We start from the raw sequence: 27,947 nt of genomic DNA, 5'->3' as shown, positions 1-27,947 counted from the left end.
CTAATTCCTGAACATCCATGCTGGCACAAGACTCCTCAGCCACCCATAAATAAAGAGGGAAAAAAAGACAAAACAGACTGCAGAAAAAAAAATGGCTCAACACCTTTCTTCCCTTCTTCTGAGATGCATTTAACTCATTATGGGCCAGTTGTACTGTTATGATCTGGTGACCTTGGAGCCGCATGAAACTTTCTCTGGAGTCGGTGGAACCTATACTGACCGCAAATCCTGAACTAACACCGCAACTAGAAGTAGCCGTGGGGTGTGCCTAACATACCCTAGACACCTCGACACAGCCGGAGGACTAAATACCCCTAAAGATGGAAATAGGAATGCTACCTTGCCTCAGAGCAGACCCCCAAAGGATAGGCAGCCCCGCACGAATAATGACTGTGAGTAGGAGAAGAATAGACACACGCAGGTAGAAAACAGGATTTAGCAAAAGAGGCCACTCTAGCTAAATAGGAAAGGATAGGACAGATTACTAGGCGGTCAGTATTAAAACCCTTCCAAAAATATCCACAGCAGATAATACAAAAAGTTCCACAATCTAACTAAAGACATGGAATGTATATCTGCCACTCCAGAGAATCCAACAAGACTGAGAAAATACTGACACAATCTAAGCTGGAAAAGAAAACACAAAGAATAGCACTGAATTGTGAAGCACACAACATGTGTGCCACAGGAAAAAAAAAACAGACACTTATCTTTGCTGATTTGGCAGAAAGGCAGGAGGAACCAGGCAGAGGTCCTACACCTCCCAACAACAATTGACAACTGGCAAGGACTAATGAATCCTGCACGCCTAAATACCCCAGTCAGAACTGCAATCAGCAGATACACCTGACCAGGACTGCAACTCAGGGGCAACTGCATTACCACCTACAACCACCGGTGGGAGCCCAAAAGCAGAATTCACAACAGCGATCCCTCCATGAGGCCACATAGGCGTCACAGGTCGGATTGGAAGCGACTTTCATGATGCCTACGTGGCGTCACCGGTCGGGAAGGGGTTAATACGGGGTCTCTAAATACGCCAGACTTCTCTGCCCAGTTTCCGCAAGAGACCACATGCCGAACAGTTCATTATATCCCCTGGAGAAGCTGCCTAACGGGGATCTCCAACTTGCCTGACAGACATACACTAGTCGGTTCCAGACCCACCGAAGGACGGCAGCTTCCCCCACACAGTAGCCATCACCGGCTCTGTAGATCCATGGCCTCTCCTCATGCTCTTTAGGGATCCAGTCCTACACCCAGGACCTCCTAACACAGAGGCCACTCAGGATCACGGCCTCACCAGGTGCTATTCAGGGATCCGGTCCCCACTCTGGACCTCCTATCACCCAGGCCACTCAAGATCACGGCCTCACCAGGTGCTATTTAGGGATCTGGTCCCCACTCTGGACCTCCCAACACCCATATCTTTCCTTACACAGGACCTTCCAGCCCAGAAGCATTCATGTCCTTACACAGGAACCATACACATTAAAGCCATGTGACCCACACCCTGGTCACATTATCAAGCTGTAACCACTCCCATAGATGGGTGGTGTGTGTGTGTGGCTAGTTCAACCCGCCCAGCTCTCAGAACTAGCCCTGCCAGCCTCCCTCTAAAACAACATAATTACTTGTGGGACTACAGGTCCCAGAACACCCTTACTTCAGGCTGATTATCTTCCTCTGCAACACACATACCGGCCATTCACAATAATGCCAGACTTTGACTCATCACCACAGCTATGCCTGTACTTGCCATACATTGCTGTGGCCTCAATACGCCTCCATGTGTTTTTTGGGAAGACCATGCAGTACCCCCTACCTGTAACAGGGGTTACTGCATCACAATTCATATAAATATTCCATGCATACATACATATATCATGCATACATACATACATATACCATGCATACATACATATACATATACCATGCATACATACATATACATATACCATGCATACATACATACACATATACCATGCATACCTAGATACACATACCATGCATATATACTGATATATATTATATATACATATATATATATATATATATATATACTGATACATATATATTGATGTCACATGACAGCTGGAGCCAATCAGCGTGTGCTAATACGGGCTGCGGCATTCACACGTTCAGTATTTTTTGCATTTTTTTTGCGTTTTTTCGCTATAAAAACGCGAAAAAAACGCGAAAAAACGCTTACATATGCCTCTCATTATTTTCAGTGTATTCCGCATATCTTGTGCAAATGTTGCCTTTTTTTCCGCGAAAAAAAAGCAACATGTTCATTAAATTTGCGGAATTGCGGGGATTCCGCACACCTAGGAATGCACTGATCTGCTTACTTTCCGCATGTGGCTATGCCCACCATGCGGGAAGTAAGCAGATCATGTGCGGTTGGTACCCAGGGTGGAGGAGAGGAGACTCTCCTCCACGGACTGGGCACCGTATAATTGGTAAAAAAAAAAGAATTAAAATAAAAAATAGTCATATACTCACCTTCGATGGCCCCCGCAGTCTTCCCGCCTCAGCGGTGCACGCTGCTGCTTCTGTTCCTATCAATGGTGTGTGTGAAGGACCTACGATGACGTCGCGGTCACATGACCGCGATAACGTCGCGGTCACGTGACCACTACGTCATCGAAGGTCCTGCACACACCATCTATAGGAACGGAAGCCGCTGAGGAGATCGGCTGTCTGCAGAAGGTGAGTATAACCATTTTTTTTATTTTTTTTTATTATTTTTAACATTCTATCTTTTACTATTGATGCTGCATAGGCTGCATCTATAGTAAAAAGTTGGTCACACTTGTCAAACACTATGTTTGACAAGTGTGACCAACCTGTCAATCAGTTTTCCAAGCGTTGCTACAGATCGCTTGGAAAACTTTAGCATTCTGCAAGCTAATTACGCTTGCAAAATGCTAAAAAAAACGCAAAAAAAACGCAAAACGAAACATGCGGATTTCTTGCAGAAAATTTCCGGTTTTCTTCAGGAAATTTCTGCAAGAAATCCTGACGTGTGCACATACCCTCACAGTTCAATCAGTTTCATGTGAAGGCTGTAGCCGACCAGCGCCCACTGATAGACCGCAGCTGACACGTGATGCCGGCAATAAAAACAAAATAAAAAAATGCACATATCTAGTATAGCCGCATTAAGACATGCCCGATCCATCAAAATATAAAAATAATTAATCTGATCGGTAAACAGTATAATGAGGAAAAAAAAAATCGAAACTGCAAAATTACGCTTTTTTGTCACCTCAACATTGCAATAAAATGCAATAATGGAAGATCAAAACATCGAATCTACGCCCAAATGGTATTAACAGAAACATCAGCTCGGCACCAAAAATAAGCCCTCACCCAGCCCCAGATCATGAAAAATGAATATGCTATGGCTTCTCGGGAAAAATTGCGTTTTGGAATGTTTTTTTTTTTTCACCAGATAAATAATAAAGAACCTAGACATGCTTGATATCTACAAACTCATAATGATCTGGAGAATCATAAAGGTACGTCAGTTTTAGCATTTAGTGAACATGTTGAAAAAATAATTAACAATTATGGAATTGCACTTTTCTTTTTTTTAATTATTTCAACGCACTTTTCCACGTTTTCCGGTACACTATGCGGTAAAATCAATGGTGTTGTTCAAAAGTACATATTGATGGAAAAATAAAAAAAAGTTATGGCTCTGTGAAGAAGGGGAGCAAAAAATGAAAACAGAAAAATGGAAAATCCCAAGGTGGTAAAGGGCAAAAAAATTTCCAAAATTTTAAAATTGCAAATTTTTGTAATATTTTAAAAAATAAACGCAAATCGTATAAACTACAACTTACTACTAACATGAAGTACAACGTGTCATAAAAAAAAATAAAAAATCTCAGAATCACTGCAATATATTGAAGTATTATAGAGATATTACCTCGTAAAGTGACACTGGTCAGTATTGAAAAAACTGGCCTGGGCAGGAATGCGAAAACAGACTATGGTGCAAAAGTGCGAAGGGTGTCTGAGGAATGTCACGCTGAAAGCATCTGGTAAAATCATCAAGATCCACTGCTGGCAGCTCCATTTGCAATGACAACCCAGATGTGCTCAACGGGAGAGAATTACAGAGGCCATGGTAAGACATTTAGGCCACACAAACTGCTAACTGTAGCACAAGCAACATGTGGTCTGACATTGTTTTGTTGAATAATGGCTCCAGGGACACTCTGAAAAAATGACCGCATCACTGGTTCCACCACCAACTCAAATCAAACATAACACCAAGATGTTTTACCTGGAATAAAAACTAGAGGAGTCTGGTTAATGAACACTGTGCCACCCTACACTATAATTGTGGGAGTAAGATTCGTGTCCTCTTCACACCACTTTGTTCCCCACATGGTCTCATCAGATTCAAAGAATGGCACTTAGTGATCCATTCTTTTACTGCAAATTAAATTAGATATCATACCAAGCCTAAGGTGTTAGTGTCTACATAAAACAGAAGATGGCTTTTGCACGACATTGGCCTATGAGCCAGATGTCCAGCTACAGATGTTACATTGACCTCACGCAACCGCTCTCAAAAGCTATCAGAGTGCAGTGCAATATGGCAGGTCTGTTCTCTTCAGCGATGAGTCCCACTTTTGTCATGGATGTAATAATAGCTGTAGATTGTTCTAGAGATCATATGGAGATTGCCATGAAGAAGCCTTCACGAGGGAACATGAAACTGTTCCAGGTTGCATGATGCTCGCATTACAGTGAACAGTCTGCATGGCCTATACCAGCCACCATGGCCTGCAATGTCCCCAGACTCATCTTCCAGTGAGCACATGTCGGATCTCATTGGTAGACAATTGTGAGGGGAGCTGCCAGCAGTGGATCTTGATGATGATATGCCTAAGTGCATTCAGCGTGGCAGAAAATCCCTCAGACAACCATTTGTAACCTAATTGATAGCAGTAAATGTGAGCAAGTGCGAGAATTTCTGCATGTGGCACTTATACGCGATACTGAATAAATCAAGATGTTTTGAAAATTTTGTCTCCATTTTTCCCATTTCCCTATCACTAACGCAACTGTCCATCCTGTGATTTCCATAATTCCACAACTTTTCCTTTTTGGTGTTACAATTTTAATTATAAAAACCTGATTCCAGCTCACCCAGTTGCTCTATGCTCATCCACCTGGGGCTCAGACACCGGCCTCGCCCTGGTCTCACATCAAGAAAAATAGAAAAAATTGGAGTCCAGCTCAACAGGACTGGCTTTTCCTTTTCTTTTTATTTTTCAAAAGAAAATATGGTGCGTACAAAAGAAAAATTTACATGGTTGACATGACCCAGTCGATGCGTTTCGACTGCACTAGGCAGTCTTAGGCCTCTTTCACACTTCCGTCTTTCAGCTCCCGTCGAGATACGTCGATTTTTGAGAATGCAGGATCCTGCAAAAAAAATTGCAGGATCCTGCATTTTCTCATAGACTTGTATTAGCGACGGATTGTGACGGATGGCCATCCGTTTCATCCGTTGTGCACTGGATCCTGCGTAAAAAAACGGTCCGTCGGACAGAGAAAACGTTCAGAGGAACGTTTTTTCTGCACGTCGGAAAATCGGTCAGCGACGCATCCTGCGCTGCCTGTCACTAGCTACAATGGAAGCCTATGGGCGGGTCCCGTCTTTTCAAACTGAGCATGCGTGGAAGAATTTCCCGTCAGGGAAATTCTCTCTCGCTCTCTTTCTCTTTTTACTATTGATGCTGCCTATGCAGCATCAATAGTAACAAGATATAATGTTAAAAATAATAAACAAAAATAAAAAAATCGCAATATTCTCACCTACCAGCGTCCCGCGCAGGTTACCTAGTAATACATTGCGAAATCTCGCGAGAAGTCGCGGTCTCGCGGTAGGTGAGAATATTGCGATTTTTTTTTATTATTATTATTTTTAACCTGGTTTGTGTTGTGTATGCGTTTTCGCAGCGGAAAACCGCTGCGAAGACGCACACAACAGGTGCACATAGCCTCGACGGGTCCATCAGAAAGACGGGCCCAGTGCACCCGTCACATACGTTTTGACACATGTCCGTCGCTACGTCTCGGCGACGCAGCAGGACGGGAGAGTCCCGACGGAAGTGTGAAAGAAGCCTTACTCATGACTCAGTCATGAGTAAGACTGCCTAGTGCAGTCGAAACGCATCACCTGGGTCATGTCGACCACGTACATTTTTTTTTAAACTGACCGTGTTCAGAACATACCACAGCTCCTGGGCAGGGGAGGAAGCAAAAGACAATACTGACATTACAGCAGGAGATCGCAAAGGATACATTTTGTGAGGTAAAATATTGTTTAAAAACAGTCAGTGAAATATTTTACCTAATAAAATGAATCCTCTGTGATCCCCTGCTGTAATGTCAGTATTGTCTTTTGCTTCCTCCCCTGCCAAGGAGATGTGGTAAGCTCCGTACACGCTCAGACACAGACAATTTTTAAAATTAACTTTTGTTAGTGGGAACATCCCCTTTAATGTGACCGGCTTCCTCTGCCTGTAGATACGTCGCGCATCTGCTGCCGGGATCAGCCGAATGATTCACTGCGCCTGCGCGGAATTCAAGCAGGCGCAGTAAATCAGACTGCTGCCATCTCTGTGCAGACAGATAGCGGCGGTTACATTAAAACTGCGTATGCACTCCTCCTGTACAAAGATGGCAGCGGTCAGTAAATCATTCGGCTGATCCCGGCGGGAGCGTGTTCGCAACGGTGTTCCGCTGGTGGTACCGCGCAAGAGGCTGGTACCACCAGCAGTTTCCATATTGAGACACCCATCACTTGGGTGTCCCAATATGGCAGTCAGTGAACTTCCGCCGCTTGGAATACTGGGATCCGCACACATCTGGACGGAACAGGATGTGAAGACATTACAAGGCAAGTACGGTATACAGTGGGGCAAAAAAGTATTTAGTCATTCAGCAATAGTGCAAGTTCCACCACTTAAAAAGATGAGAGGCGTCTGTAATTTACATCATAGGTAGACCTCAACTATGGGAGACAAACGGAGAAAAAAAAATCCAGAAAATCACATTGTCTGTTTTTTTATCATTTTATTTGCATATTATGGTGGAAAATAAGTATTTGGTCAGAAACAAACGATCAAGATTTCTGGCTCTCACAGACCTGTAACTTCTTCTTTAAGAGTCTCCTCTTTCCTCCACTCATTACCTGTAGTAATGGCACCTGTTTAAACTTGTTATCAGTATAAAAAGACACCTGTGCACACCCTCAAACAGTCTGACTCCAAACTCCACTATGGTGAAGACCAAAGAGCTGTCAAAGGACACCAGAAACAAAATTGTAGCCCTGCACCAGGCTGGGAAGACTGAATCTGCAATAGCCAACCAGCTTGGAGTGAAGAAATCAACAGTGGGAGCAATAATTAGAAAATGGAAGACATTCAAGACCACTGATAATCTCCCTCGATCTGGGGCTCCACGCAAAATCCCACCCCGTGGGGTCAGAATGATCACAAGAACGGTGAGTAAAAATCCCAGAACCACGCGGGGGGACCTAGTGAATGAACTGCAGAGAGCTGGGACCAATGTAACAAGGCCTACCATAAGTAACACACTACGCCACCATGGACTCAGATCCTGCAGTGCCAGACGGGTCCCACTGCTTAAGCCAGTACATGTCCGGGCCCGTCTGAAGTTTGCTAGAGAGCATTTGGATGATCCAGAGGAGTTTTGGGAGAATGTCCTATGGTCTGATGAAACCAAACTGGAACTGTTTGGTAGAAACACAACTTGTCGTGTTTGGAGGAAAAAGAATACTGAGTTGCATCCATCAAACACCATACCTACTGTAAAGCATGGTGGTGGAAACATCATGCTTTGGGGCTGTTTCTCTGCAAATGGGCCAGGACGACTGATCCGGGTACATGAAAGAATAAATGGGGCCATGTATCGTGAGATTTTGAGTGCAAACCTCCTTCCATCAGCAAGGGCATTGAAGATGAAACGTGGCTGGGTCTTTCAACATGACAATGATCCAAAGCACACCGCCAGGGCAACGAAGGAGTGGCTTCGTAAGAAGCATTTCAAGGTCCTGGAGTGGCCTAGCCAGTCTCCAGATCTCAACCCTATAGAAAACCTTTGGAGGGAGTTGAAAGTCCGTGTTGCCAAGCGAAAAGCCAAAAACATCACTGCTCTAGAGGAGATCTGCATGGAGGAATGGGCCAACATACCAACAACAGTGTGTAGCAACCTTGTGAAGACTTACAGAAAACGTTTGACCTCTGTCATTGCCAACAAAGGATATATTACAAAGTATTGAGATGAAATTTTGTTTCTGACCAAATACTTATTTTCCACCATAATATGCAAATAAAATGATAAAAAAAACAGACAATGTGATTTTCTGGATTTTTTTTTCTCAGTTTGTCTCCCATAGTTGAGGTCTACCTATGATGTAAATTACAGACGCCTCTCATCTTTTTAAGTGGTGGAACTTGCACTATTGCTGAATGACTAAATACTTTTTTGCCCCACTGTATATTAAGAAGACAGCGTCAATAAATCTCCCTCAAAGTGTGAGCTTGTGCCTAAAGCTGGAAGCTATAATTAGGATGTAACATCAGCTATTTGCAATCAGGTTTAATAAGAGATTCTGGGGTAGTTAAGTTAGGTGTAGCTGTGTCATATGTACAGTGCCTACAAGTAGTATTCAACCCCCTGCAGATTTAGCAGGTTTACACATTTGGAATTAACTTGGCATTGTGACATTTGGACTGTAGATCAGCCTGGAAGTGTGAAATGCACTGCAGCAAAAAAGAATGTTAATTCTTTGTTTATTTTTTTGTAAAATTGGGAAAAGTTTTTTCAGAGGGTCATTTATTATTCAACCCCTCAACCCACCAGAATTCTGTTTGGTTCCCCTAAAGTATTAAGAAGTAGTTCAGGCACAAAGAACAATGAGCTTCACATGTTTGGATTAATTATCTCTTTTTCCAGCCTTTTCTGACTATTTAAGACCCTCCCCAAACTTGTGAACAGCACTCAAACATGGTCAACATGGGAAAGACAAAGGAGCATTCCAAGGCCATCAGAGACAAGATCGTGGAGGGTCACAAGGCTGGCAAGGGGTACAAAACCCTTTCCAAGGAGTTGGGCCTACCTGTCTCCACTGTTGGGAGCATCATCCGGAAGTGGAAGGCTTATGGAACTACTGTTAGCCTTCCACGGCCTGGACAGCCTTTGAAAGTTTCCTCCCGTGCCGAGGCCAGGCTTGTCCGAAGAGTCAAGGCTAACCCAAGGACAACAAGGAAGGAGCTCCGGGAAGATCTCATGGCAGTGGGGACATTGGTTTCAGTCAATACCATAAGTAACGTACTCCACCGCAATGGTCTCCGTTCCAGACGAGCCCGTAAGGTACCTTTACTTTCAAAGCGTCATGTCAAGGCTCGTCTACAGTTTGCTCATGATCACTTGGAGGACTCTGAGACTGACTGGTTCAAGGTTCTGTGGTCTGATGAGACCAAGATCGAGATCTTTGGTGCCAACCACACACGTGACGTTTGGAGACTGGATGGCACTGCATACGACCCCAAGAATACCATCCCTACAGTCAAGCATGGTGGTGGCAGCATCATGCTGTGGGGCTGTTTCTCAGCCAAGGGGCCTGGCCATCTGGTCCGCATCCATGGGAAGATGGATAGCACGGCCTACCTGGAGATTTTGGCCAAGAACCTCCGCTCCTCCATCAAGGATCTTAAGATGGGTCGTCATTTCATCTTCCAACAAGACAACGACCCAAAGCACACAGCCAAGAAAACCAAGGCCTGGTTCAAGAGGCAAAAAATCAAGGTGTTGCAGTGGCCTAGTCAGTCTCCTGACCTTAACACAATTGAAAACTTGTGGAAGGAGCTCAAGATTAAAGTCCACATGAGACACCCAAAGAACCGAGATAACTCGGAGAAGATCTGCATGGAGGAGTGGGCCAAGATAACTCCAGAGACCTGTGCCGGCCTGATCAGGTCTTATAAAAGCCGATTATTAGCTGTAATTGCAAACAAAGGTTATTCCACAAAAAATTAAACCTAGGGGTTGAATAATAATTGACCCACACTTTTATGTTTAAAATTTATAAAAATTTAACTGAGCAACAAAACTTTTTGGTTTGTAAGATTTATGCATCTGTTAATAAATCCTGCTCTTGTTTGAAGTTTGAAGGCTCTAACTTATTTGCATCTTATTAAACCTGCTAAATCTGCAGGGGGTTGAATACTACTTTTAGGCAATGTATCAGTGCTTGCCCTTCCTGTCTGACACCGGGTGGCACAGCGTTTTCGTTGCGCTCTACTGCCAGTCATAATATGACTTACTTGTGTCTTCCTATATTCCCAGTGTATATTCCTGATTTTTTACCTCAGCTCGTTAATTGACTATTCTCCTGCTTTATGATTTTCTCCCTATACCCACCTCCTGGTTCTGACCTGGCTACCAGACCATTCTCTTGCCCTGGTTTGTTCCTCTGGACAGCAGCCCTTCTTTGGAAGCAATCTAGTGTTGTAAGACCAGATGCCTGTACAGATGTTAAAGGTTGAAGGCCTGGATTCCTCTGGTATCTGTCAGAAGGAGTGACTTGTGCCTAGTCTGTCCATGGTAGCCTTTTTGAGCTTGTGGCCTCTGACAGACATAACAGCAGCTTTTACAAGACATTGCTCAGGATAAACATTACAAAAAATGGGGAAATCATGCCAAATCAAGAATTGTGGGCAACTATACACACCTCCACTTTCTTTTATAATATCCCAATACTTCCAGAAGCACTCACCTCTCTGGTCAACAGCTGAATAATCTTGTTGGTGAGTTCTAGGATGTTTTGGATCTTGTTCTCATTTATCAGTGGGTGACATGTAGACCCCGGATGGGGGGTTTGGGTCCCGTTCCATATTTCTGTCACATAGGGATGCTTTGTAGAGGTCACACCCTCACCAGGTGTATTTTTCACTACAATATAATCCTGCTTATGAAGGGAGACAGTAATAAATACCAGATGGGCAGAATCCTTCACCTATCTAGTCGTGTCCCTCTACTTTCTTGTTACATTGCCCCAGAATCCCTCACCTCTCCAGTCAGCAAGTAAATAATCTCCAGAGTGAGTTTTAATATGTTTTCAGCCATCTTGCATCCTCCTGTATCTAGTTCACCAGTCAAGGAGGCCACCATCGTTTTGTAAAGAAGTTTTCTGTGGAGAGAATAATTTGTTAAAAGAACACGAGGAAAAAAAAACCAAAAGAATAATCATATCACTACACCCAGATATTTCCTGAATGTAAGCACCTGGCAAATTTTGACAATGCCACCCAAACTTTATGCAATATTGTGGTCTAATTAGAAAAATTATATACATAAATAGACAGAATATAAAAGTTCAAGATGTGTGAAGTGATTGCTGACATTGGCAATTTTTAGCTTATCTTCACAAAATTAAAAAAAAAAACAGATGAGTGAATACATTTCTGATACATTTCTCTGTCATGGAGTCGACAAAGATTAGATAATTAAATTCTCATCCTCTTGCTCCTTTCGGGTTAATTCACATGGCCATTTTTTTCGATCTTCACCCATGGCACTTGTACAAATAATAGTGAATGGGGCAGGTCAAGTGATCTTCGTGAATGTCGGGCAAGGAAAGTCATGTTTTTGTAAAAGTGATGAAATGGTGAACTCAAAGCATGGCTTCACGTCGCTGGCTGGCATGCCGCCAAATGTATTTCGGCCAGGTAGGAGACGTGGCATAGATATTGTCATCTATGAACAAATATGATCATGATAGGAAAGATGATAGTGAGATCTCGTGCCTGTGATTCTAAGGGGCAACGATATCGTAAAAGCTGTGAATTTCATAATTTCTTAAGATTAAGACACATCTCTTAATTTCTCTTTAGCAGCAAGCACAGGCTTTAGCCACAGCAGCTGGCTCCTGCTTCCTGTCATCCGCTGCTGCTCCGCTGGCACCCTGACTCACGGGCCACATTGCGGCTGCATGGTGTTCTGTTATTAGTGACGCACCACTGGCTGGGGGCAGCGTGGGCCCTAGGCAGCTGCCTAGTCTATCTGCCCCTAACACAGGGTACCAGCATCCTCCGGTTCTCCAGTGGGCCAGTCCGACCCTGCTAGCACACTCTGTGGAGCTCTTTATATCATCACTTCTTGATTGTGGCCTCTCATCCTGCATGTTCCAAGAGGGATAGGAGGACATGCTGTTTAGTGATGCACAAAACTTTGTGCAGCCCCAGTCACAAGAAGATTACGGTGAGGAATGGCAAATTTTGTCTAAGGAGGTAGATGATGATGAGACACAGTTGCCGATAAGTTAGTTTGTTGTTAAATCACCAAGTCAGGAGGTCCAGAATGAGGTGGTGGAAGACAAGGTGGTGGATAACGAAGTACACTGACCCAACCTGGGAAGCTAGCATGCAGAGCGAGGCCAGCAGCGCTGAGGGGGAGATATCGGCAGCACCGAAACAGGCAAGAAGAGGCAGTGGGGTGGCCAGAGGGAGAAGTGGGGCAACTGTTCCACAGAGCATAGACACTTCTGAATTTCTCTGTCAAAAAGTTAGGTGTTCCCCGGTCTGGGACATTTTTTTAAAGAGAGTTCTGAGACAAAAAAATATATAGATAAAAGATAATTTGCAACCTATGCCATGCCAAGATCAGGAGGGGCCTGACCACTAAGAGCCTAACCACCACCCGCCTGATCAGGCACATGTAATCTAAGCACCCGACTTGGTGTGCCGAACACCTGGGTTCACAGTTGGTGCCAGCGGGTGACACCACTGCCTCTTCCCCTGTGCTAGTGCTTGTCAATCCCCTGTCCATGACACTGGTGCAGATGCCTACCGTTCTGCACCTGTCCTTGTACATTCTGAGGCACGATCATCAGCCACTTCCAAATCCTTGTCGCAGCACAGCATTCAGTGGTCCTTACCCCAGGCCTTGGAACAAAAACGAAAGTTCCCAACTATCCACCCACAGGCCCAAATGCTAAACGGGCACATTTCCAGGATGCGTGCCATGGAACTGATGCCGTTTAGGCTTGTAGACATGGAGGAATTCTGCCGACACATGGCGGAAACCGTCCCTCGGTCTCCAGTCACCACTATTTCTCACGAAGTGGCAACCCCGCATTGCGCCAGCACGTGTCCCGGAACATTACCCATGCCCTTACCAACGTACTTACTGGGACTGTCCACTTAACTACCAACACATGGAGAAGTGCTTCTGACCAGGGACGCGCATTTCTCTAACGGCATACTATGTGAACATTGTGGAGGCCGGGGCAGAGTCCCACCCTGGCATGGCACATATGCTACCGACGCCAAAGATTTCTGGCCCTAATTCTATCAGGGTTTCCTCCACCTCCTACACTAGTTCTTGCACCCCCTCATCATCCATCTCTGATGTGTTATGTCAGTGTACGTAGTCCACATCAGCTGGAAACTCTGCCATACTGCCTCATCGAAGCAGCAACAGGTTCTCCTGAAGCCAATTTGTCAAGGAGACAAACTGAATACCGAGGCAGAGTTATTGAAAGGAATAACAGACCAGACAGATCTGTGGCTCACGCCGCTGAACTTACAACCAGGCATGGTCATGTGTGATAATGGCCGTAAGATGGTAGTGGCTGTGAAGCTTGGCAAGCTCACACACGTACCAAGCTTGGCCCACATTCTTAACTTGGTAGTTCAGCTGTTTCTGAAAACCTACCTAGATTTGCCAGAGCTTCTGGTCAAGGTACGTCACGTTAGCATCCATTTTCGCCAGACAGCTACAGCGCATGCAAATGCCATCTCACCGACTGCGGTGGAACTCCACACTGCACATGCTGGCAAGGCTTTGTGAGCAGCAGAGGCCAGTTGAGGAATACCAACTCCAACACGCCAATGCTTTTAAGAGTGTAGGAATACCACTACTACACTTTTGTTCACATTATTTGAATGAGGTACTCCAGTTGGTGCCCTGAAGGGTGTATGGATGACCCTGCTTGCAATTTTTGGCAGGCTTTGCACTCTGTGCAGAGCTTTTATGAGTGTAGGAGTACCACAACTGTACTTTGCTCACAATATTTGAATGAGGTACTCCAGTTGGTGCCCTGAAGGGTGTATGGATGACCCTGCTTGCAACTTTTGGCAGGCTTTGCACTCTGTGCAGAGCTTTTATGAGTGTAGAAGTACCACAACTATACAATATTCATAATATTTGAATGAGGTACTACAGTTGGTGCCTTGAAGGGTGTATGGATGACCGTGCTCGCAATTTTTGTCAGGCTTTGTAATTAGTGCATAACCTTTAGGAGTCTATGAGTACCACTACATGACATTTTCAACGGAATGTGTATGAGGCCCTCTAAGTCTAATACAGGGTGTATCTGAGTCCCTCTTCTATTTTTTTAATAAAAATTTCAATTTTTGTTTACTTAATTATTTTTTAAAATCCCTTTTAAATGTTGCTTTATCTGCAAGTCATTATACAGGAAAGGTTTCTTAACATTTTTTTCCTGTAAACTCCAATTTCTCTTCGATTTTGAAAGTTTTATTGTCAGTCCTTAAAGTGGAGTAAAAGTGTGACACCATTATTCTCAGTAGCGAACTTGGAGTCAGAGATGCTTCCAGGGGTCTTCCCCATGCTGTTCTCCTTGTATTCAGCACATTTTCCATCCATTTCTACATTTTCATTACCCCCCAGACCTCCTTGACGAGTCTGCTGGAAAAATGCTTGGATTTCCCATTGACTGCCATTATACTTGTTACTCGAAGTAAGCATCCAAGCATTAAGAATTGCTTGGTTCGAGTAATGAGTATCTGAGCATTTTATTGCTCGCTCATCCCTAGCTGATACTATTTTTAACTAAGTGTGGCAGGATTGCTTTCTAATTACCGATAGATTTCAGCTAGTGACATGGTTTTTTGCAACTCTCTTTCTTCATGTGTTCAATACTTTTTCCCTGTGTCATTTCTTATTATTACACATACAGTGGCATGCAAACGTTTGGGCACCCCTGGTCAAAATTAATGTTAACAGTTAAGCAAGTTGAAGATGAAATGATCTCTAAAAGGGCTAAAGTTAAAAATTACACATTTCCTTTGTATTTTAAGTAAAATATGTGTATATACTGTATATATATATATATATATATATATATACTAGAAAGTGGCCCGATTCTAATGCATCGGATATTCTAGAATATGTATGTATGTACGTCGCGCTTAGCACAGCCACGTAGTATATAGCACAGCCACGTAGTATATAACACAGCCAAGTAGTATAACAGCCACATAGTATATAGCAGCCACATAGTATATAACACAGCCCACGTAATATATAGCACAGCCCAAGTAATATATAGCACAGCCCACGCAGTATATAACACAGGCCACATAGTATATAAAACAGCCCACGCAGTATATAACACTGCCCACGTAGTATAAAGCAGCCAGGCAGTATATAACACAGCCCATGTAATACATAGCACAGCTCACGTAGTATATAACAGGCCACGCAGTATATAACAGCCCACGCAGTATATAACACAGCCCACGTAGTATATAGCAGGGTGGGCACCATATCCCTGTTAAAAAAAAATTTAAATAAAAAATAGTTATATACTATTACTCACCCTCCGGAGTCCACCAAAGCTGTCTCAATGCGAACGATGCTGCTGCCAGCTTCCGTTCCCAATGATGCATTGCGAAATTACCCAGATGACTTAGCGGTCTCGCGAGACCGCTAAGTCATCTGGGTAATTTCGCAATGCATCACTGGGAACGGAAGCTGGCGACAGCATCACGCGCATCAGTGGACAGCAGAAGGTGAGAATAGCACAATTTTTTTTTTATTATTATTTTTAACATTATATCTTTTTACTATTGATGCTGCACAGGCAGCATCAATAATAAAAAGTTGGTCCGGGATGGGGCGACACACTGGCACTGACTGGAGGGGAGCAGGGAGGGGGCACTGACTTGAGGAGGGTAGGGAGGGGCCAATTTGTGGCCGGACTCAGCGACGCGGGATTTCCGCAACAGACAGACAAACAGACGGAAGTACCCCTTAGACAATTATATAGATATCCACAATCTACTCACATTCTCTTCCCTCTCCACTCCTTGTCTACAATCCCCACCCCACAAACTTGCACACCCTCGCAGAAATCTTAAACACATTGATCTACATTCACTCTCTGAATCCTTCCTCCCTCTCACAGACATAAGTTCCCTACACAATGCGGATGACGCTGCCGCTCTATATAAAACCACAATAGCTGCAGCTTTGGAATCTCTTGCCCCTCTCACACATACCAAAGCTCGCAAAATCAACAGACAGCCCTGGCACACCAGCCTGATCAAAGAACTGAGGCGAGCTTCTAGGGCTGCTGAGCGGAGATGGAAAAGATCCAACTCCAACGAGCACTTCATCGCATTCAAACAGTCCCTCACTACTTTCAAGACCACACTCGCCACAGCAAAACAAACCTACTTCTCATCTCTCATATCCTCACTGTCTCACAACCCTAAACAGTTATTCAACACCTTCAACTCTCTCCTCCATCCCCCAGCACCTCCTCCCTCCCCACTCATCTCAGCTGAAGACTTTGCCTCATTTTTCAAGCAGAAGATTGAGAACATCAGAGACAGTTTTAGTGGACAACCCCCAGAGCCCTTCCTCCCAACTACCCAGCCCTCCACCTCCAAAACCAACTTCTCCACCATTACAGAAGATGGACTCTCCACCCTACTCTCAAGATAGCATCTCACCCCCCTGTGCACTTGACCCGATCCCTTCCCACTTCATCCCAAACCTCGCCACAGTCTTCATCCCAACTCTAACTCATCTCTTCAACCTATCACTAACAACTGGTGTTTTCCCCTCAAGATTTAAACATGCCTCAATCACACCTATCCTCAAAAAGCCCTCTCTTGACCCATCCTCCGTATCTAGCTATCGCCCTATATCACTCCTCCCCTATGCCTCAAAACTACTGGAACAACACGTCCATCTTGAACTGTCCTCCCATCTATCTTCCTGCTCCCTCTTCAACCGCTTACAATCAGGCTTCCGGTCACACCACTCCACTGAAACTGCCCTAACTAAGGTCACCAATGACCTATTAACCGCTAAGAGCAAGCGACACTACTCTGTCCTCCTCCTCCTGGACCTGTCCTCTGCCTTTGACACAGTGGACCATTCCCTATTACTACAGACCCTCTCATCCCTTGGCATCACAGACTTGGCCCTATCCTGGTTCTCGTCATACCTAACTGACCGAACATTCAGCATCTCCCATTCACACACCACCTCCTCACCTCGCCCCCTATGTGTCAGAGTCCCGCAAGGTTCAGTTCTAGGGCCCCTGCTCTTCTCCATTTACACTTTTGGCCTGGGACAGCTCATAGAAGCTCACGGTTTTCAGTATCATCTCTATGCTGACGACACACAGATCTACATCTCTGGACCAGATATCACCACCCTACTAACCAGAATCCCTCAATGTCTATCCGCTATTTCATCCTTCTTCTCCGCTAGATTTCTAAAACTTAACATGGACAAAACAGAATTCATTGTCTTTCCCCCGGCCTCTCCCCTCTGTCAATCCCTTCATTGGCTCCCCATTACCCAGAGACTCCAGTACAAAAGCCTAACCATAACATACAAAGCCATCCACAACCTGTCTCCTCCATACATCTGTGACCTCGTCTCCCGGTACTTTCCAGCACACAACCTCCGATCCTCACAAGATCTCCTTCTCAACTCTCCTCTTATCTCCTCTTCCCACAATCGCATACAAGATTTCTCTCGCGCATCACCCCTACTCTGGAACTCTCTACCACAACATATCAGACTCTCACCTATCATCGAAACCTTCAAAAAGAACCTGAAGACCTACCTCTTCTGGCAAGCCTACAACCTGCAGTAACCACCGATCGACCAAGCCACTGCACGACCAGCTCTATCCTCACCTACTGTATCCTCACCCATCCCTTGTAGATTGTGAGCCCTCGTGGGCAGGGTCCTCTCTCCTCCTGTACCAGTTGTGACTTGTATTGTTCAAGATTATTGCAGCTGTTTTTATTATGTACACCCCTCCTCACATATAAAGCGCCATGGAATAAATGGCGCTATAATAAATAATAATAATATATATACATATACAGTACAGAGCAAAAGTTTGGACACACCTTCTCATTTAAAGATTTTTCTGTATTTTCATGACTATGAAAATTGTAAATTCACACTGAAGGCATCAAAACTATGAATTAACACATGTGGAATTATATACTTAACAAAAAAGTGTGAAACAACTGAAAATATGTCTTATATTCTAGGTTCTTCAAAGTAGCCACCTTTTGCTTTAATGACTGCTTTGCACACTCTTGGCATTCTCTTGAGCTTCAAGAAGTAGTCACCGGAAATGGTCTTCCAACAATCTTGAAGGAGTTCCCAGAGATGCTTAGTACATGTTGAGCCTTTTGCCTTCACTCTGCGGTCCAGCTCACCCCAAACCATCTCATCTTGGCTTGGTTCAGGTCTGGTGACTGTGGAGGCCAGGTCATCTGGCGTAGCACCCCATCACTCTCCTTCTTGGTCAAATAGCCCTTACACAGCCTGGAGGTGTGTTTGGGGTCATTGTCCTGTTGAAAAATAAATGATGGTCCAACTAAACGCAAACTGGATGGAATAGCATGCTGCTGCAAGTTGCTGTGGTAGCCATGCTGGTTCAGTATGCCTTCAATTTTGAATAAATCCCCAACAGTATCACCAGCAAAGCACCCCCACACCATCACACCTCCTCCTCCATGCTTCACGGTGGGAACCAGGCATGTAGAGTCCATCCGTTTACCTTTTCTGCGTCACACAAAAACACGGTGGTTGGAACCAAAGATCTCAAATTTGGACTCATCAGACCAAAGCACAGATTTCCACTGGTCTAATGTCCATTCCTTGTGTTCTTTAGCCCAAACAAGTCTCTTCTGCTTGTTGCTTGTCCTTAGCAGTGGTTTCCTAGCAGTTATTTTACCATGAAGGCCTGCTGCACAAAGTCTCCTCTTAACAGTTATTGTAGAGATGTGTCTGCTGTTACAACTCTGTGTGGCATTGACTGGGTCTCTAATCTGAGCTGCTGTTAACCTGCGATTTCTGAGGCTGGTGACTCGGATAAACTTATCCTCAGAAGCAGAGGTGACTCTTGGTCTTCCTTTCCTGGGCGGTCCTCATGTGAGCCAGTTTCTTTGTAGTACTTGATGGTTTTTGCAACTGCACTTGGGGACACTTTCAAAGTTTTCCTAATTTTTCGGACTGACTGACCTTCATTTCTTAAAGTAATGATGGCCAATCCTTTTTCATTACTTAGCTTTTTTCTTGCCATAATACAAATTCTATCAGTCTATTTAGTAGGACTATCAGCTGTGTATCCACCAGACTTCTGCACAACACAACTGATGGTCCCAACACCATTTATAAGGCAAGAAATCCTACTTATTAAACCTGACAGGGCACACCTGTGAAGTGAAAACCATTTCCGGTGACTACCACTTGAAGCTCATCAAGAGAATGCCAAGAGTGTGCAAAGCAGTCTTCAAAGCAAAAGGTGGCTACTTTGAAGAACCTAGAATATAAGACATATTTTCAGTTGCTTCACACTTTTTTGCTAAGTATATAATTCCACATGTTAATCCATAGTTTTGATGCCTTCAGTGTGAATTTACAATTTTCATAGTCATGAAAACACAGAAAAATCTTTAAATGAGAAGGTGTGTCCAAACTTTGCTCTGTACTGTATACTCTGTAATGTATAAATAAATATATATATATTTTATCTTTTACAATTTAAAAGTTACAAAAAAGAAAATGGGCTGAAGCAAAAGTTTGGAGATTTGTATGCTCAGGTAGCTTTGACCAAGGTTTCAAACTTTAATTAGCCTGTTAGGGTTATGGCTTGTTCACAATCATCGTTGGGAAAGGCCAGGTGATGCAAATTTCCCAGTGTTATAAAAACCCAACCTCCTCTAACCTTTTGCCAAAAAATAGCAGCCATGGGTTCTTCTAAGCAGCTGCCTAGCACTTTGAAAATGAAAATGATGGAGGCCCACAAAGGAGGAGAAGGCTATAGAAAGATAGCAAAGCGGTTTCAAGTTCCCCTTTCCTCAGTTCTAAATTTGATTGGGTAAAGGCAGTTAATAGGAACAATGAAGGTCTAGATAAGATCTGGAAAACCAAGCAAAATTTCAGTGAGCTGCTTGTAGGATTGCTAGAGAGGCAAATCATAACCCACACTTGACTGAAAAAGACCTTCTGAAAGATTTAGCAGATTCTGGAGTTGTAGTACATTGTTCTACTGTTCAGAGACACCTACACAAATATGGCCATCATGGAAAAGTAATCAGAAGAAAACCTCTCCTGCGTGCTCACCATAAAATGCAGCATCAGAAGTATGTAAAAGAACATCTAAACAAGCCTGATGCATTTTCAAAACAAGTCTTATGAAACGATGAGGTTAAAATAGAACTCTATGGCCACAATGATCAAAGATATTTGTGGAGAAAAAAGGGCACAGAATTTCAGGAAAAGAACATCTCGACAAGCATTAAACATGGGGGTGGATCAATCATGCTTTGGGGTTGTGTTGCAGCCAATGGTATTGGGAACATTTCACGGGTAGAGGGAAGAATGGATTCAATGAAATTTCAACAAATTACTGATGCAAACATAACACCATCAGTAAAAAAAAATGGTTGAAAAGAGGATGGCTTCTACAATTGGATAATTATCCCAAACACACGTCAAAATCCACAATAGACTAGCTCACAAGGTGCAAGTTGAAGGTTTTACAATGGCCCTCACAGTCCCCTGTTCTGAATAAAGAGAAGAATTTTCCAAGGAAGAATGGATGAAAATCCCTCAAATAAGAATTGAAAGACTCATGTCTCACTACAAAAAAGGTTTTACATGCAATAATACTATCAAAATGTAGTGCTACTAGATACTAACCATGCAAGCTGTCAACATTTTTGCATCTGCCCATTAACCCTCAACACGTGGGGATACCCTAACAAACAGGCAAATCTCTGCATGTGTTGAGGCTGTCTAACAGCTGCAAACCATGTAACCATGGGGATGCGAACATAATGTACAAGCACTACAAGATACTCGGATAACACCTGAGCATGCTTGGATAAGACATTATCTGAGCACATTAGCGCAACACTAATCATTTCATCTCCAACTAGAATAAAGGGAAACTATCAGCAGGATTGTGCTGAGTAACCTACAGACAGTGTCAGGTTGGCGCCGTTATACTGATTAAAATGATACCTTGGGTGATGAAATCTGTCTTGTGGTTGTTGTTTAATCTTTATTTTCAGTTTTGAGTTAAAGATATGCTCATGCTCCGGGGCGGCCTGTGGGGGGGATCATGTGGTGCTCTGCTCAGCTATTCATCTGTATAGCTTCTGACAGGTCACTGATCCCTCAGTGACCTGCCCCCTAGTTTACATAATAAATATTACATATATTGAGAAAAAAAAAATGACCTGCAGCAGGCAGGCAGCGGCGATGCAGCATGATTGCATGTGTAATGTGCAGTTAATTATTTTACCTGATACTATAAATAAATTAATTTAAAAAAAAGGGTCTCAAAATGGTGGCGGCTGCACCTTCACAGTAGCAGCTATCGGCGATCCGATAGCTGCTACTGCGCAGGAACCAGCTGCACCATTTTGCTAGAGAACAAAGAAAATTGCCTCCTCCAAGATGACGCTGCCTGCATCTGAGTAGTAGCAGCTATCGGCGATCACCGATAGATGCTACTGCGCAGGCGCGGCCAGAGCCATCTTAGTGGAGACAATTTTTTTCTCTAGCAAGAGGGCGCCACCGACACCTGTGCAGTAGCATGTATCAGATTGCCAATAGCTGCTTCTGCCCAGGTGCAGCCGACACCATTTTGAGACATAGCATAAAAAATAAAACCAATTTGTCACGCACACACTTCGCAGCACGCGGAGTGCGCTTGCACAGGTTAATTTATCTCCTCTCACTCAATCCAGCTCTCAACATCTGTTTTAGGCTATAAAATGAGCATAAGTCACACTCCAATTATGTAACGCTGCAACCACTGATCAAACACACGAGGTGATGAGTCCCCAAAATATGCTACTGTCAATCAAAAGGGCTCTAAAAGGCTCTCTAAAAGGGCTATAGATTATTTTAGGGCATACAAGCATCAAACTTATTAAAGATTTTAGCTTTAAAATAAAATTTACAGTGCTTAAAATATAAATATATAAAAGATTAAAAAAAACAACACACATATATGCAAAACAGTTATAAAATAAAAAGGGAGAAAGAACAGAAATATCTTAACATTTCCGCCTGCAGTTATCGTGGTTTCCTTGAGGAAAGGAGAAGTGAATTATGGAGCACATCCGTATATGAGGACCTCACATATGAACACTTCTTTTTGTGTCATCCAGATTTTTATATTCCTGACCATAGGCTCATATTTCCAGGATGACCTGGATTGGCCCTTTTAAAAGATGCTGTTTGTGAGTGGACGACTGGCTAAGCTGTGGCATTTCAAATATCATGTGTCCCCCCAATACAGACAATAGGAAATATTGTGCCAAGTACAGACCATTTGCTAATCCTTCTGAAGCTCAGAATATAGATGCTAAGGTGAAAGGTATGCCACCTCCAGCAAAAGCCCCTTTGTGCTTACAGTACTATTTCCAGTATCACCCTTTTGTCAACTAAATGTAACTCTACTGCTATTATGATTTCCCTTATTGATTATATATTTTCTTAACACAATTATTCACGTACTGTTGATTTGTTCATTCTGCCTCCCACAGATCACAGTAAGGCTTGGCTCACGTTTATTCTGCGCTGAGCGTTTACACCATGGTTTCGGTGTAACTCTCTGAAATTCGCGATTCAGATGGGACCTCCAGAAAAAGATTCCCTAGTGAGGCAGATGGAGGCACTGTGGCCACCGTCTGGCCTATGATCCGGCAGGTGTCCATCTTTTTAGGCATGCATAAAAGCACGGTCGATCACCGTTTTCTGCACTTCTAAAAAGGACACTGCTAAATAGAGGCCAAAGTAACTTTGCTGCCTCATTATAGTGAATGGATCCCTCAGGGGTTATGAGTCACCTCACTCGGAGATAAACACGGAAACCCTGATGTAAGTGCTTAACATAGAGTGCAGGATAAATGTGATCCAAAATATTATGTAAAATATTCCCAATAAAAGCTTCAAATCAACCCACAAAAAAATAAGTCCCCACTCAGGTCCAATATAGGGAGCCTCCACATTAATGGTAGTATATAGGCTCTGGAAAATAAAATGGCTCCTCAACCTCTAAAAGAAATTTAGTAAATTCTGCGCTCCCAAATCCAAATGGCCCTCCTCCCTTCTGAGCCCCAGTGTGCCTAAATCACATTTAGTGTCCACGTGTTTGGCATTTCTGTAATGATGAGAGCCTGCATAATTTACGAGTACATGTCTACAGAAGTATGAGCTGGTCTCTACAACGTACTATATAACGTATAATTTCCAAAATGCGGTCATTTGAGGGGGATTCTGCTCTTCTAGCTCTTAAGGGCCCTTTATATGGAGTCCGCAAACTATTCTAGGAAAATCTGTGCTGCAGGAGGCAAATAGCGCTCCGTTACTCCCGAGTCTCTCTGTATGGCTAAGCAGTACTGTACAGCCACATATGGGGTATTGCTACATTCAGCAGAAATTGTGGGACACATTTTTGTGCCATTTTTACCAATTTCCCAGTGTGAAAATGTAAAATCTGGGGCTAAACCACAATTTTGATGTTAAAAATGTAATTATTTTTTCTTCACTGCCCAATGGTATAAAATTCTGTGACACATGTGGTGTCAATATGAGCACTGTAATCTTAGATGAAGTTAGTTTACACGTTTGGGGGGTTCTGCTGTTCTGGCACCTCAGGGGCTCTCCCAGTGTGTCATGGCATCTGCAAACCATAACAGTAAAATCTGCACTATAATATGGAGCTCCTTCCCTTCTGAGCTGTGCACTGTGCCTAAAAAGTATTTCCCGATTACATGTAGGGTATTGGCAAAATCAGGAGAAATTTTTACAACTGAGATCCATTTTTTCCTATTAGCTCTTAAAAAAATTAAAAATTTGGGGCTAAAACAACATTTTAGTGGTAAAAATGTATTCATTCTTCACTGTCCAATGGTATAAAATTATGTGAGGCACAGGTGGAGTCAATATGATCACTACACCCCTAGATGAATTCATTGAGAGGTGTACTTTGTAAAATGGGGTCACTTATGGGAGATTTCTGCTGTTCTGGCACCTCAGGGGCTCTGCCAATGTGACATGGCCTCCTCAAACCAATACAGGAAAACCTGCATTGTAATATGGTGCTCCTTCCCTTTTGAGCTTTGCCCTGTGCTTCAAAAGTAGTTTTCGACCTCATATGGGTTATCTGCATAGTGAGAAGAAATTTCACAGCATATTTTGGAATCAACTTTATCCTGCTATCCTTATGAAAATAAAAAAATTTGGGCTAAAAGAACATTTTTGTGGAAAAAAAAGCAGATTTTTTATTTTCATGGCTCTACGTTATAAACTTCTGTTAAGCCCCTGGGGGTTCAAGGTGTTCACTACACATCTAAATACATTCCATGAGTTGTCTAGCTTCCAAAATGGGGTCATTTGTGGGGGGTTTCCACTGTTTAGGCACATCAGGGGCTCTGCAAATGCGAGATGGCGTGTGACAATGATTCAAGGAAATTTTGTGCTCCAAAAGTTCAACGTTGCTCCTTCCCTTTCAAGCCCTGTCATGCACCAAAACAGTAGTTTTTTCCCCATATGTGGGATATCAACGCACTCTTCAGAAAATGCACAACAAATTTTGGGGTCCATTTTTTCCTGTTACCCTTGTGAAAATAAAAAAAAAATTGAATCTAATTTAAAATTTTAGAGAAAAAAAGTCAAAACTTAATTTTTTCCTTCCATGTTGCTTCTGCTGCTGTGAAGCACTTGAAGGGTTAATAAACCTCTTGAATGTGGATTTGAGCACCTTGAGGAGTGCAGTTTTTAGAATGGTGTCACTGTTGGGCATTTTCTGTCATATAGGCTCCTCAAAGTAATTTCAAATGTGAAGTGGTCCTTAAAAAAATTGTTTTGTAAATTTTGTTGGAAAAATTAGAAATCACAGATCAACTTTTAACCCTTATATCTTCCTAGCAAAAAAAATTATGTTTCCAAAATTGGGCTGATGTAAAGTAGACATGTGGGAAATGTTATTTATAACTATTTTGTGGGACATATGTCTCTGATTTAATGGCATAAAAGTTAAGAGATTTAAATTTTTTTTAATTTTTGCTACATTTCCATTTTTTTCACAAATAAACACAAGTCATAAGGAAGAAATTTTAACACTACGTTGGATACGTGGGATCCGTTGAAGCATTCCAGAATTATTACCTCATAAAGTGACAGTGGTCAGAATTGTAAAATTTGACCTGGTCAGGAAGGTGAAAACAAGCTCGATGTTAAAGAGTTAAATATGTGAAAAACAGTTGAGAAACTTATTATAAAATCAAAGTAGTTTTCAATAATCTATTCTATGGCCTCAGGGAACCGTACGGAGAACAAATCCAAGCAGTGGTGGATGACAGGGATTATTCCTATAGAGGAAGGGTTCACTGACCACAGAAAGCAGCCACAATACTACGACATGAGGAACAGACAATGGGAAAGATGACTGATGATGGTGATGCCATGCAGGGATGCCAGCACAGCCACACTGTCCCCACAGCAGGCCCCGACCCGCAGCACAGACACTCAGCCCTACAGATGCACAGACACTCAGCCCTACAGATGAACAGTCACTAACACCGCACTAGAAGCCTTAAGGTACCGTCACATTAAGCGACGCTGCAGCGATAACGACAACGATGCCGATCGCTGCAGCGTCGCTGTTTGATCGCTGGAGAGCTGTCACACAGACCGCTCTCCAGCGATCAACGATGCCGAGGTCCCCTGGTAACCAGGGTAAACATCGGGTAACTAAGCGCAGGGCCGCGCTTAGTAACCCGATGTTTACCCTGGTTACCAGCGTAAAATGTAAAAAAAACAAACAGCACATACTTACATTCACGTCCCCCTGCGTCCACTTCCTGACTGACTGAGCGCCGTACAGTGAGAGCAGAGCGGTGACGTCACCGCTGTGCTGCTTTCACTTTCACTTTGCGGCGCTGAGTCAGAGGAGGAAGCAGACTGCAGGGGGACGCAATGTGAGTATGTGCTGTTTGTTTTTTTTACATTTTACGCTAGTAACCAGGGTAAACATCGGGTTACTAAGCGCGGCCCCGCGCTTAGTTACCCGATGTTTACCCTGGTTACCAGTGTAAAATATCGCTGGTATCGTTGCATTTGGTGTCAAACACAACGATACACAGCGATCAAACGACCAAATAAAGTTCTGGACTTTATTCAGCGACCAGCGACATCACAGCAGGATCCTGATCGCTGCTGCGTGTCAAACTAAACGATATCGCTAGCGAGGACGCTGCAACGTCACGGATCGCTAGCGATATCGTTATAAAGTCGTTTAGTGTGACGGTACCTTTACACTACCTGATCTTAAGCCTCCGAGCTCCAGACATGTGACTCAGCACATGACATCACAACAGGTCCTGCAGGCACAGCACACACTGCACAAATCTCCCACAGCACAGATGGCTTCCCCTCCCACATGTGACTGATCACATGACATCGCCAAAGGTCCTACAGTTATCAACTACACAAAGCTCCAACAACACAAATGATCATAGTTAGGAGTTATTAGAGGGACGTCCTCCGCCTGCAGTCAGTAATGTAGTCTGTACAGTATATAGCAGGGTATAATGGAGTTATTAGAGGGACGTCCTCCGCCTGTAGTCAGTAATCTAGTCTGTACAGTATATAGCAGGGTATAATGGAGTTATTAGAGGGAGGTCCTCCGCCTGTAGTCAGTAATGTAGTCTGTACAGTATATAGCAGGGTATAATGGAGTTATTAGAGGGACGTCCTCCGCCTGCAGTCAGTAATCTAGTCTGTACAGTATATAGCTGGGTATAATGGAGTTATTAGAGGGACGTCCTCCGCCTGCAGTCAGTAATCTAGTCTGTACAGTATATAGCAGGGTATAATGGAGTTATTAGAGGGACGTCCTCCGCCTGCAGTCAGTAATCTAGTCTGTACAGTATATAGCAGGGTATAATGGAGTTATTAGAGGGACGTCCTCCGCCTGCAGTCAGTAATCTAGTCTGTACAGTATATAGCAGGGTATAATGGAGTTATTAGAGGGAGGTCCTCCGCCTGCAGTCAGTAATCTAGTCTGTACAGTATATAGCAGGGTATAATGGAGTTATTAGAGGGACGTCCTCCGCCTGCAGTCAGTAATCTAGTCTGTACAGTATATAGCAGGGTATAATGGAGTTATTAGAGGGACGTCCTCCGCCTGCAGTCAGTAATCTAGTCTGTACAGTATATAGCAGGGTATAATGGAGTTATTAGAGGGAGGTCCTCCACCTGTAGTCAGTAATCTAGTCTGTACAGTACAGAGCAGGGTATAATGGAGTTATTAGAGGGAGGTCCTCCGCCTGCAGTCAGTAATCTAGTCTGTACAGTATATAGCAGGGTATAATGGAGTTATTAGAGGGACGTCCTCCGCCTGCAGTCAGTAATCTAGTCTGTACAGTATATAGCAGGGTATAATGGAGTTATTAGAGGGACGTCCTCCACCTGTAGTCAGTAATCTAGTCTGTACAGTATATAGCTGGGTATAATGGAGTTATTAGAGGGAGGTCCTCCACCTGTAGTCAGTAATCTAGTCTGTACAGTACAGAGCA

The 27,947-nt window shown here is 43.5% G+C and overlaps 1 protein-coding gene across 5 annotated transcripts in view; it reads right to left on the bottom strand.

Annotated features, from left to right (window-relative positions):
- The window catches only part of LOC143767172 (gastrula zinc finger protein XlCGF66.1-like), an 83,556-nt gene extending 56,743 nt beyond the window's left edge, over positions 1-26,813 (bottom strand). For 3 of the 5 annotated variants that reach the window (XR_013213677.1, XM_077255258.1, XM_077255260.1), the window contains exons 1-3: positions 26,692-26,813; positions 11,128-11,248; positions 10,835-11,023 (exon numbers count right to left, since the gene is read on the bottom strand). Coding sequence is in view for 4 of the 5 variants with exons in the window: in XM_077255258.1 (XP_077111373.1) it covers positions 10,835-11,023; positions 11,128-11,248; positions 26,692-26,720 (339 nt within the window). In the remaining variant the exon portion in view is untranslated. Of the gene's footprint in view, positions 1-10,834; positions 11,027-11,127; positions 11,249-26,691 lie in introns of all 5 variants that reach the window. The other 2 variants (XM_077255257.1, XM_077255259.1) reach the window with 1 other exon arrangement.
- Positions 26,814-27,947: the final 1,134 nt, after the last annotated feature.

This window comes from Ranitomeya variabilis, chromosome 4 (assembly GCF_051348905.1).
Source record: "Ranitomeya variabilis isolate aRanVar5 chromosome 4, aRanVar5.hap1, whole genome shotgun sequence".
In the NCBI taxonomy this organism is placed as follows: domain Eukaryota; kingdom Metazoa; phylum Chordata; class Amphibia; order Anura; family Dendrobatidae; genus Ranitomeya; species Ranitomeya variabilis.
This window is presented reverse-complemented; position numbering and strand designations above follow the sequence as displayed.